General features: G+C 38.9%; 1 protein-coding gene across 1 annotated transcript; it reads left to right on the forward strand.

Moving 5' to 3' along the window:
* The first annotated feature begins 2,030 nt into the window (after positions 1-2,030).
* On the forward strand, positions 2,031-3,590 carry LOC144710492 (rRNA processing protein-like protein). The gene is made up of 2 exons (XM_078584293.1): positions 2,031-2,163; positions 2,579-3,590. The coding sequence occupies exon 2, from the start codon at positions 2,585-2,587 to the stop codon at positions 3,458-3,460; it is 876 nt and encodes a 291-aa protein (XP_078440419.1). The 5' UTR covers positions 2,031-2,163; positions 2,579-2,584; the 3' UTR covers positions 3,461-3,590.
* Positions 3,591-13,595: the final 10,005 nt, after the last annotated feature.

A 13,595-nucleotide genomic window follows, 5' to 3' on the forward strand; every position in this document is an offset into this window, starting at 1 on the left:
TTCCCTATCATCTTATCCCTATCATCCACATCATTAAACTACCCCTTCATCTCACCTCATCATTCCCATCTAGTTCTCATTATCTCCCTTTTTCTTAACTAATTCCCACTCCTTGACCCATCCACTTTGTAAATCATTCTCCACCCTTTCACATCACACATCAACATCCTCTTGTGCCAATCAAATCTCACAATTCCTTTTATCGGCTTTTCAACACATTCCCCTCTCTTTATTCGCACCCACTCGTGGAGCTGAAGATCAACATCAATCAAGGCCATTCAACATCATAACATTCAAGCTATTGGCTACTGACTCTGAGGTAACGTGTGATGCCTTAACTTTTTGAGATAATTGGGGTTCATGATAATGGTTAATTTGCTATGAGTGATTGTATACTTTAGACTGATTTTGGATCACCCTCAGGAAACACATAATTGACAATATATGTCTGTTACTTTATTAAATTCACAAATTCCATTTATGTGTCCCACATCACCTGATGTTCTGATTCATACTCATCTCGAATGGAAAACAATAAATGTTCATATTCATAAAAGTTTTAAATTTACATTTAAAATTCATAAAATGAAATTTTAGTATATTCGTCCCATGTTCCGACCAATGCCCGAGGAATGGGTATTTTTTTGCCCTATAAAGGGAAAAACCATCCCATAATTCATATGGCAAATGAACATCTGTTTCGTCCAACTTCCAATGGGATGAAAAAACCATCGTGTCCGCATTTGTGCACTTTAATCCTTCTTATCCATGGCAGATAAAATAAAATTCCAGCTAATGTCATCAACTATGTTGATGCACATTGACCTGGCGGGGCGATATTAACTATACTTTTACTAAATTCATGGCTGCCTACCCCGGTTACAACCAAGGACATGTAGAGGAGGCAAACAAGAAAGCCTTTGGATCAAAGACGAGCTTCAAGATTATGGAGGGAGATTGTTGGGAAATAATCTTTGACGAATTCAGAGGAAATAGGAGAATTGGAGGCAGTTTTTAACTTTTAGAATGTATACAGTTTGGAATTGTGTTTTATTTCTCCGTCTCCTACGCTGTCTTACCATCTATACATGTGTGGCGGCATGGCAGTGATTCCCCACTCTCCATCCTCTCTATATTTATATATGTGTGCCGGCAAGGGAGGAGCATATGCTTTCATCAAACTTCGTCTTGGACCGTGAGCGGTTGATGGTTCTGCCCAGCACTAGTGAATGTCCATAATTAAGGCGTTTACAGGTTCAACCATAGCCTTAGTGTATCTCTTTGCATCTATAGATTCTAGTCAAGTTCCTCTCCTTTCTATATATGCATATGTTTTATAGAAAAATTAATAATGATGTGATTGTTTGTAACTATAGCTCTGGATCGTCCGGGACGTGGGACTTCCGGATATTTCAACTTCGTCCGGAACGTCCCGTCCAGGGATTCATCCATTGAAGAAAGAAATTGTCTGCGTCCTGACTTTGCCAGTTTTGTCTCGTCCGGAGAAAAAGCATCCCATCCCTCATCGCACATGGAAAAAAAATCACGTTTGAAAATTTTAATATGCTTTTAGGGAAATATGTAGGAGAGAGAAAGCGGAGGGACATATGCACAAATACTTTTGGGCAGTGTCAGTTTGCACGCAAAGAAAAACAGGGACTTTGATTCAAAATGTCAAGGGCACCTCTGGAAGCAGCAAGGAATTGATTAAGCAATGCCATGTGGCAAGATCTCAACCGTCTGATTTTCGTCCATCCCTTACTGTCCATCATCCGAGACCTCTGGACGGGACGGTTTTTCGTCCGACAACGATAAGAAAACTATCCCATCTGTTCGTCCTGGGACGAATTTACTTCCCTGTTATCGTCCAATCTCGCAGAGGGGACGATTTTTTCGTTCTGGGAAGATTTTTTTTCGTTCTGTTACCACTTATCGTCAACCGTTTTCATCAGCCGTCATCGGCCAATGACTTTTATTGCCATTAGCGTTAAATACATTTAAATCCTAATGATTGGAAAGCTATGTTTGTTCTGTTTAAAAATATTAAAATCTTTATACTATTTCCTTCTGAAGAAGGAGAAGGGGGTTTAGGGTTTCACTCTACGGCCTCGTCGACAACGGGACGTCGCGTGGAGGCGATTTGCTGGCTGTGAAGTGATAAAGGTATTGAGTTTTTAAGCCTTGCTTGGAATTTCCCGTGTTTGGAATCTTGCTCGAAGAAGTATCTGGATCGTTTGCCGTCGAGGAATCTCGATCTTCCCATTGGTTTAATGTTTAATTTCCCCTCTTCGTTGTTACAAATGTCTCGCCTGTGATTCATTTATACAGAATCCTCGCCTTGCAGCATCTAATTTGAATTTGTGTGATGTTCTCCCGCATATGATTGATGTAACTTCATTATGGCGGCTTATCCATTTATGCTTCATTCGTGATTTCCCCTTTTAAAATGTAGAAATTAGTTCTTTGGCATTTGCTTTAGAGAGCAAAATAATCATACGGGGATCCATCGGCCAGATTTTTTTCCTTGCCTTCATCCCTCCCCTTGATTTTCTTGGCTAATTCTTGCTGTTTTGCTCAGACTAAGATGGGAGGGGTCAAGAAAGAAAGCCTCATACTCGGCAAGAAAGATTTCGTGGGGGGAAACATGAACGAATCTGAATCAGAAATCGACTCAGGCTCTGAATCTGATATGGAAGAAATACCCACCAGCGAACCATCAAAAAAGGCCATCTACAACAGGGAGGGAATTCTCGACAAGCTGGAAGACATCAAATGGCCTGAAAATATTAACTGGCTTCACAAGCTGACCATCGACCACGATCCAGAAACAGAAATTGACGTCAACGACGACATTGTAAGAGAGCTTGCCTTCTATACTCAGGCGCTGGAGGGCACCCGTGAAGCCTACGCCAAGATCCAATCTTTGGGAATTCCTTTCTTCAGACCTCCAGATTACTACGCAGAGATGGTGAAGACGGACATCCACATGCTGAAAGTGAAGGGCAAGCTACTGGATCAGAAGAAGAAGATCGAGGAGGCCGAGGAGAGGAAGAAGGCGAGGGAATCGAAGAAGATGGCCAAGGAAGTCCAGGCTTTGAAGCTCAAGGAGAGGGCTAAGCAGAAGAAGGAAGACATTGAATCAGTGAAGAAGTGGAGAAAGCAGAGGCAGCAGAGTGGCTTTCCGGCTAGCGGTGGTGGGGGCGGTGATCTGGGTCTAGATCTCGATGGCGGTGGCGGATTCGAGGGATCGAAGAAGAGGCGGCCGGCTGTGGCGCCTGGAGATCGGTCTGGAGGATCAAAGAGGGGAGGGCTCAGCAAGCAGAGGGAGAAAAGAAACTCCAAGTTTGGGTATGGTGGGAGGAAGGGCATGAAGAAGCAGAACACAGCAGAGACTACTGATGATCTTAGGAGCTTCAACAAAGGTGGTGATTCATCGTCTAGGAAGAGGAAGAGCAGGTGATGTTCTCATGATTAAATTGAAGCCCAGATTTTCTTTCATCTGAATTTTAGTTTTGGATCTGGGTTTCTCTAATTTTGGTCCTTGTACTCCTTTTTAATTACTATGTTTAAATTGGGTGTTTTCTGCCTCATTTGATGATAGAATTATACTTGGTGGGGTCTATACTTGCCTTTGTTGATTGCTCCACTTGGCATGGCCTGTGGGTCCTGTGTTGAAATGTCAGTTAAAATTCTATGGTCCATCTTGGGCAGTATTCTCTTTTTAAGTCGGTCTTTCAATGATTCAAACTATATTGGGCTGAATAAATGTGGGATGGTCCATTATAATCAGCTCAGCAATTGGGATGGTCCATTTGCGCATGGTGTGCTGTTGCGCAGTCCTTCGATTGTGCTTCTGGTCTACCTCTTCCTGTTCTCTTGCATTTTTTCCTTCTTCCTGTTCTTCTTTATATTCTTCTACGTCTTTGCCCCTTCCTGGGCCATCCATAGCACATGATATCAGTCACAGTTTTTGGGGAGGGAACATTCGGTTGATATTTTCTTCTGTTGGACGTTTGATTGTTCTGATGAGTATGATTGCGGCACAGCACCAAACAGTGTAGTCCCCATTAGAAACCCCCAAAATTCATGATTTTCGAATGAAGAATGAAGAGTGCCTTAGAATGCTGAACCAGAAATCTTGGATTTTTAAGTTGGTAAAGACCCACCCTTGTTTCGGATGGTAAATATCCCATAAATAATGTGGAAACTTTTTGAAATGGAGTTCATAATTCCCTACACTAACTTACACTCTCAATTCTGCAATTTTTGGTATGATTTAAATATTAATTGATATCCATATTTTTTAAAATTTTGATTCACATTAATTATAGTATATAAGTAGAATATTGAGTGTTTTAAAAAAGTGATGAATACAGCCAAATGTGTGGTTTTGTGCAGTGCAGAGTTTTGCCCTAGAACTCCCTTGCTCATTGTGCAAGGGGTCAGGGCCAGTTTGAAATTCATCCACTTTGGGAAAATTTATGCGCCACACCATGCGACCATCCCTGCCAAAGAGTGTTCCGAAAGGTTCATGAATAGATAAATAATTCTTATTGTCCATCACGGACCGTCATCAGTCATTCAAGGATTACAACTGGAAATTTTTTAAACGCATTATGTATATCATATAGATATCTATATTTATATAGATATCTATATGATTACATCCATATCTTTTTCTATACTTACATCCATATAAAACTGTATCTATGTACTATTGATAAATGATAATTTATATCTCAATATTGGTCAATATTTCTTCTATATCTTTGTAAATAAAACACATCTTCCTATGTCGATATTTATAACTGATGATAAAAATTACTATTTTAAATTCATCTACTTATATTTGTATATTTATTGAAATAATAATAAACACATGTTATATAAGCTTTGAGGAACTTATTAAATTTTTTAATTTTCCCAATTATATGGTTTTTTACCAAAAATTTATGACATTAAATTTATTTTTATTGGATTTATTTGAATGCCTATAAGGGTTTTTATATTTGAAAATGGTTTTCTGATTTCTCCTTATTTGGTGGTAATTATATGGGATTTTTGACATTGTATTCATGAATACATTATTTTATATATCGATATATATATTAAGTAAGGTACCTATTTTGAAGAGTTATTTTTAGTTTTTTTGGATTTTCACAATTTAGTGCCATGCTGGAAATCTTCCATATCGATGTAATAGATAAAATTAAACAATTAAGAATAATTAAGCTTCCAATTTTTAAGGATCCACAATAAGTTTTGGGCTCTGGCTAGCTTTTTCTCTCTCCCATATATTTATCCATGCAAAGGTGAAACTTTAAGTTTAACGTCAGAAATGGTGGCTGCTACACTCCGGCGGCAGCTGAGGATGCCAAGTGATATAGATTTATCATCGCCAGTGGCAATAGAGATGGATGAAGGTACACTGGTGACTGGCAGAGTCAGCAGTGACATGCAGAAAAATCAAAAAAAAACTTGTCTCTTAAAAGGATGAAGATTGCAGTAACTTCAGTATCATGTGCTCAATAGACAAAATGGTGCTTTCTCGCACAAGTCTTCATTATAACATCAGATCTTCAATCCCTTGGCCTTGAGATGCAAGAACACAATCAAACAATATTTTTAATGAGCAAATCACTCTGCTAATCATAAGGAGGAACAAAATTCAAGGGTGACTTTTTACGAGGGGGGTCTATTCATATATCTGAGACTATGGATGGATAGAGGAGGAAAAGATGGAAGTACCATTAAACTTAAGTGAGAAATTTCTTGCAGTTGAAGTTGGACCAATCCAGTCCCTTTATTTTTGTCTCTCCTCATCATAGATTCTCCATGTGATGTAGAATCATCAAAATTCCAGAGTATCTTGCATCATAATCGGCGTTTGAAAGCGTTCATTATGATTTACTAAGGAGGTATGTACCTAATAGAAAAATATACCTTTATTTTGATGTAAATGCAGTGGCATATTTTAAGGTGGTGAGACACGTGGTGGAACAAGATTCAATGGTGAAAAATGGTGGAACTATTGCTCTGTCATTTTTCTCTTTCTCATATAGGTCATGTGGCACGCCGATCATTGGTCATAGATAATCATTAATGAATGCTAATCATTATTCATAGTCCACTTAAATTGGATTGAAAAACCTGGTGGAGTGCATTAAATCTTAGAAATAATTAAATCAATCAATAAATATACTCTTACTTTAAAAAATGTGCTTCATACACAGTGTCAAAAATTCCAAAAAGTAACAAAAGTTGGAAACTAATTATAAAATAAACCCTTAAAATTAGTTAAATACTCTAAAACAAACAAGAAAAAATATGTTTAATACCATAAAACCAAGAGGAACCAAAACTTCATTCAAAAATGTAATAACTCATTTTAAGCTTTAATATCATTCATTATTATCAAAATTAAATAGGTATATAAAATACATCAAATTACTATTAAAAATAGATTTTTTTATGAATATCACGTGTCAGTCTACTTGATAACTTTAATCTCTTAATGAATTTTTGTTTTCCAATATTATTAATTAAATATAACATTATATAATTTTTTTAATCAAGGATTAATGTAAACCTAATCAATATGTTGATTTGCTAGCCATGGGATGTCAGGTTACACCTTGTGTGATCAAATATCAAATCCACATCCGTCATTCAATTAGTATTTGATCCGTTGAGAAATAATCATGAAACTCTTCTCAGATTTTCTGTCCCCTTATATTGACTACGGAAAATCCCATCTTGATTAGTGAATCACCTTTGTGACCTTCTTACTACATTTAAGATAAGATGGTTTGGAACTCTATGACTAGGAACTCACAAACCACAGTCAAAACATAATCGTCAATCCACACCGCATGTCTCAAGTCTAAGGATCACTTGAACAACAGTGACATGAATGAACTTGATGAACAATTAGGTAGAATACCATTTGGGCATTTATATATCAATACAATGAACTCTTTCCCTAAAGAGGACCCACTATGTGTCTTTGATACTATCATAACAACATTCATCATATGAGGGGGGCTATTGTAACATAAGTTTTAAAACTAGTGTCCTCCATACAATGATCTCAACAAAATTCAATTACTCAAATCATATATTATTGTTTTCATTATAAGCATCATATGAGCATAATATCAATAAATATTGAACGAGATGTAGAATGTGTAATTGGTTGCTGCTACATATGTCTCCATTAAAGAGCACTCACTGTTTACCTATAATCTTCACATTAATGTTTATGGCATAGGACATACTCATCATATGAGTGAGACTAGATAATGTTATTATATTCTAATATTTTGATATCCCTCTTGAGTATCCTTCAAAAATAAATATTTGGAACATGTTTTCTAAATACTTGTGATCACTATATCATCATTATTCATTTGGTCATAACATGTTTTCTAAATACTTGTGATCAATAAATAAGCATTGATGCACATTATATGAATATATTACATTGTTAGATATTGAATGAGATGTGGAATGTGTAATTGGCTTCTTGATATGACATTGGCTAACAGATACTCCTCTCACTATCTGACAGATTTATACCATAGCTTCACTGTCTAATGGTGGCCTAATTATTAATGGAAAACACTAGAATTCTCCTTGAGCAGCATGCTCTCTTTTTATCTCTATTATGCTTCAATGCTTGATCTTGGCCCAAAAAAAGATCTACATACTTATATTCAAATGCTAAACAGGAAATTATCTTCTCATTCTTCTTTGAATCATTTTAGAGAAAATTCCCCCAAATAATTTTAGGGCAATCCTTTCTCATTTGACGATCCTCACCAAAGTATATTTCTTCCTCTAGTGACATGAACCCAGGGCTCCTTCTCATTTGTTGTTCATAGAGTCGAAAATCTATCCCACCAAACCTATGCCACTTCTTGAGTTCTTTTTATAAGTATTTGACTCACCACAAACCTCTAGTGAACGCCCTTACATATGTGTTTCCATACCATACTTTTTATGAGAGCACCAAATTACATAGTGGATGCGAACCGGTAATCTAGTACCTCATGTGTCATGATGATCATCTCATATTTTCAAGGGTCTTTGGTCATGGGGAATCCCATCAAATGGAAATATGTGTGTCATGTAAAGTAGTCACACATTCCATATACGGTTCATGTTTACTAATACAATTTATTGATTATAATGCATGTGTGATGCTTATGATGAAGTCCATAAATATATGGTTTGACATATTAAGTTAAGATGAATTCATAATACAAAGATCACCAGTCTTTAAGAATGTATTATAAATATTCTAATTCGAATGATACACATAAAGGACATCAAAATTTATGGATAAAATACTAATATCTAATCTGATGCCGGACGTCGTCAAGACGTCGTCCGGTCGTCACCGAGGGTAGAGCTCAGTATCGAATCAAGATCTCGTCGGACTACGTCATCCAACGTCGTCCGACGGATGCTAGTGATAGGTATGAATGATGACGTGAATTTATGAAATCCTACGTGTTGTACGTGCGTGCGCCGACGAGCGGGGGGAGCCGTTCCAGAGAATTGACGGGTTCGCTTTGGAATGAGGTCAGATGGACCTCCTGAACCTCGCCCGAGAGGTTCAAGGGCGAGTACGTTGCCGAACGGGGAAGCCCCGCGGTTGTGCTCACACGCGTCGGGAGAACCCGACTCGTACCGGGCAGGTAAGACTCTCGATAATAATCGTCGTTTTCTCAACCTGTCTCGCTCTCACCTATCTAACCCGAGCGCGGAGGAGGCAATTCGAAAGCGCACTGAAGAAAGTAAGAGACGTAAAAAGGCAAATGAAGGGGTACCTTCGTCGCGCTGGCGACGGGATCTTCGTACCAACTGGTTCCGGAGGAGGGAGTTGTCGGGGGCGCCGGAGGTTGACTGGTGCGGAGGGGCGGCGGCGTCGGTGTGAGCGGAACGGGAACCCCAGCGTCGCGCGGATCACGGACGGCGGGCACGTCGCGAGGACGGTGGCACACGGCCGGGCGCATAAGGCACCGGTCAGCACGGCCAGCGGGCGCAGCAGATGGCGCACGATGCACCGGCGCGCGCGCTGTTGCCACGCGCTGCGGGTGTCGCACAGCACACCAGCGGGCGCAGCTGGTGAGCGCTGCTAGGACCGTGCGGCGCCGGCGGGCCCAGCGCGCAGGCGGCACACGCGCAGCGGGCGCGGGTGTAACGTAGCAGCCACGACGAGGCGTGGTCCCGATCCCGTGCAAGGCGTGGCGGGCACCACTTGCAGGGCTCTCGGGGAGCGGCCCTGTGGCCAAGTAGCAGGCGGCCACGGAGTGTGGCGCTCGGGGAAACGACGCGGCGGCTCTGGGCTGGGAAGCAGCGACGCGATGGTCCAGGTGCAGGAGGACGGCAGTGCGGCGGCCTCGGCGTTCAGAGCGGCAGGCAACGATCCGGGCGAGGGAGGGCGGCTGCACGACGGCCTGGGCGCAGGGTGTCTGCGGCGCGGGCGGACTCCGGCGGCCGGGAGCAGCAGGGCGACGACGGGATGGCGAGGTCCGGCGGTAGGAGCAGCAGGGCGACGGTCCTGGCGTTGGGGGACGGCGCCGCGAAGGCCCTGATGTAGGGCGACGGCGGTACGGCGAGGTCCGGCGATAGGAGGGCGGCGCGGCGGCGTTCTCTCTTCCCCTCTTCTTCTCTCCTTCTCCTTCTTCTCCTTCTTCTCCTTCTTCTCCTTCTTCCTCTTCCTCTTCTTCTTCTTCTTCTTCTTCTTTCGTCTTCTTCCTCCTCTCACAAATGACTCTTCAGATTCCACGTAAAAAAAACTTCCAATTCAAGAGTGGGTCTTGGGGGGGCGCTCACCCCTCCTTATATAGGAAGGATGATAATGGGCCCCCTCAAACACAAAGTAAAAAGGAAAAATAAAAGAAGAAAAGGGCTTGTCAGGCCCAACAAAGTGTGTGGGAGGGGAAGACGTCCTCATATGGGCTCTTCCCCTCACTACATCGACGAAGTGAAAGACGAAGAACGGGAAAGAAGGTAAGGACTCATAAGTAAATGATCCGAAGGTGAGAGTGGGGCGTCATCATGCCAAATATCTGAACTCGGGGTCGCACGTCGTTGCGGCGGCTCGTCATGTCAGCTGGACACGTGTCAGTGGCGGGCTCGATGACGATGCTCGTGTGACGACTGGACACGTGTCGGTGGCTGGCTCCTCGTGTGACGGCTCGACGGTCTCAGGCGGTGCCGCGCCATCATAATCCCACTCATGTAATGAGTAAGGCCAATCCCATAGCTATCAATGTGGAGACACTACGGACAGATTGGCTGCACTTTTAGAGAAAGAATTTCATCTCATTGATATGCAGTAATCCCTAGCATGTTATTTTACCTAAACATTAAAAAAATTGATTTACGTTGGATCTAGGACATCAAAAACATAGTATTGTTGGATGGTTATACTTTGACTATGAACTATGATTTCCTAGTCATAGAACTTCCAAAAATCTTAGCCTGAGTGCAACAACAAGTTCATGAAGATAATTGATCGTTTAACATGGGATCATCCATTGTGGAAGATAATTGATTAGTATGCACTCAGGTCCTCAACATAGGTAGTGGAATATTACAGAAGGGTTATACGATGATTTCCAAATACATCAGTACTAAATGAGATGGCTTATCAGTATCTTATCATTGTACGAAATACCTTAAGGTAGTGGAATAACATTGTGTTATCAAGATTAAAATGATTAAATCTATGTTTATAATGATATTTTGATTTTTATGGATTTTAGGAGTATTTGTTCATTTTTATAACATCATATTTACAAATAAAATAATTTTATAAGTCTGAAGTATTTTATTTTTTTTACATAATATATGAAGGTATAAGTTTGGGAAGTCAACATGTATACTACTAATTTTTTATGAAATAAACTATATTTTGTGGAATTATGTAATAAATTTTATGTTTTTTTCTTCATTTTTAAGTTTTCATGCCACGCTAGCAATATGCCACATGAATCGATGAGACGGAGGGCTAAGAATGATACTACTTCAAATTGTGATGTCCAAAAATCTAGGAGTTTTGGGCTGAAATTTTAGGCACTGCTTTCTCTTTCTGTCCCTTTCCCATCTTTATGTCTATTAATAGACAATATATTCAGGTAAAAATCATATCGGATTTGATGTAACTCTAGTATTCTACGTGAAAGAAGATGATTTCATGATCCATAAATTTTTCTAGGTTTTCTTTGTCGAGTAAAATGAGAGTGTGCAAGAGAGGTGGAGAGGATCGCCTGCTATCACAAATCACATTAATTCTGGCAAAACATAAGGATCGATAGTGAGTTTTCTTGATCTTGCTTTGTTATCTCTTTCTCAACATCCAGATCCATTTATGTCTATAAATTCATCCATGTTCATATTATTAATGTTATTCATTCTTACCATGCATCTCTATTTCACACATAATTATGATTATTCGATTCATTTATATCCAAATATAATTTTAAAATATTTTTATCTTTCATTATCATCATTCTCCTCTTATCGTAATCGTACATTATAAATATTTCCTCTCATATCCATTCTTATCGTATCCAAGGCACTTTGGAACCTAGTTACTGTTCCCTTTGAAGACAACCTTTTTTTATTGCGTGCTAGTAGAATTATTTTAAAATCAAGGTTTAAAAATTTTATTTTCTTACTCAAATAAATAATGAGAGATTATTACCTTAAATTTAAGTTCATCAATCATCAAGAAAATGAAGGGCAATTTTACAAGGTAACTGAGGACAGAAATATTCCCAGAGTGAGTTAATACACTCTTGTATATCTTCTAGATGACAAGGCGTAGCTTGGCACCTCACGGGCTATAAACTCAACCAATTAAGTGCTTTAATTCAATAAAAAATCAACACCTCTCACTTGAGGAACTGAGAAATCAAGGGAATTTCATGGTCAGTTTTTAAAGGTTTGCTGTGATTTCATTTACCTCTTTTGCTTCATAGATCATCGAGGCCCCATAACCTAGCACCAGCCACTTGTACTACGATCATGATGCCTATGTGCTTTGTCTAATGGTAACATCTAGTTGATGGGCTGCTGAAGTTCAAGATGTATGGGACATCTAAGGCTAAGTAGGAGTCGCCAAAGGGGGTACATACTATTCATTTTATCTTCCAAATTCTCATGCTCTCTAAAGATGAAGATTAAAATATATGCAATAAATCTCTCAAAAATGATGATTTTGAGGACTCTAATGATGATTTTCAAAAGAAGGATAAGATATTCTATATTTTTTTCTTTGAACGTAAGAATCAGAAGGCTCATCTAAGTCATAGATTGTATCAAGAGGATGATATCTATCATAACATTCGCTATCCCTTAAATAAAAATATGAATTCTTTTTCTGATAAGTAAAATAAATCATAAAAGACATCTAATGGTGATTAAAAATGATGAAATGTATATCATTTGCTAAAGACATCCGTATCTTTCTTGAGTGATGAATGGTTAGGACGTTGAGAACAAGATGACGATATAAGTGTAAGAGACTCGCCATAGATCCTTGAAATTTTAAGGATCAAGTCATATTTTTATACCAGGAGAGCCCCTCCATTTATCTTTGCCTTACAATGTTGATCAATGACGGAGACAAAGAAAACATCATGGATCTAGACATCAGTTTCTTTCACTCAGCTTCCATTTCTCAAATAATTTATATATAGATAGAGAGCTCAGTTTATAGACAACAGGGTATGGATGGATACAGGAGAAAGATATAAAGCTACCCGCAAAATTTCAGCTCCAAACTCCTTGTGGATCATTAAATATTTTCAATTTGAAGTAAGGTCTTTCAACCATTGGGTTTTATCTATCATCATCAATACACATGTCTAATGGCCTATGTATCAGAAGAATCCTCCGAACTATGAAAGATACCGCCATAAATTTCCATGATAGGCTGCCACTTAGAAGCTTTCTTGTATCCTTCAAAGATTCATCAATTCGTGAAATGTGTATATGAAATTGCAAAAAATAAAATTATTTTACAAAAGTTCATTTATTTTGACATGGCAATGAAGCCAATTCAATGAAATCTTATGTTTTGCCCAATGAAGAAGTTACATTTATCCACATGTTTTCTGACTTCAATTTGTAGTGAAGTTAAATTCACTACAAATTTGATTGCGACTTTTTTCCTTGTCAATACATCCCTTCATTTCAGTCTTCAAGATTACATTCATTCCCATTCAAAGTGACCCTTTTTTAATGGGATATGCATCCCTGCAGATTAAAAATAAAGCAATTTCAGCTCATGATTGGCCATTATGGTATTGCAATTTATGATGCCATAAAGACACTTTCTCACCATGATTAGCATAGCTCTATCCGATAAATTTAGATAATGACACATGATTATGTCAAAATAAACCCATAATATTTTTAAACACCCCAAATAATTATAAAAATACATTATAATTCATAAGTTTTAAAAATATATTTATTCTGAATCAAAAGTTAATTTAATTACTAATATCATGCCAGAAAATTATTAGAAATCAGAAAAATTAAAGTAATTTTAAAAGTTGACTGAAACATTTTAT

The sequence above is a fragment of the Wolffia australiana genome, chromosome 12, assembly GCF_029677425.1.
Source record: "Wolffia australiana isolate 7733 chromosome 12, ASM2967742v1".
Taxonomy (NCBI): Eukaryota; Viridiplantae; Streptophyta; class Magnoliopsida; order Alismatales; family Araceae; genus Wolffia; species Wolffia australiana.

What these genes read in the sequence shown, in the direction of transcription:
- LOC144710492 (XM_078584293.1), top strand. Translation starts at nt 2,585, where the DNA reads ATGGGAGGGGTCAAGAAAGAAAGCCTCATACTCGGCAAGAAAGATTTC.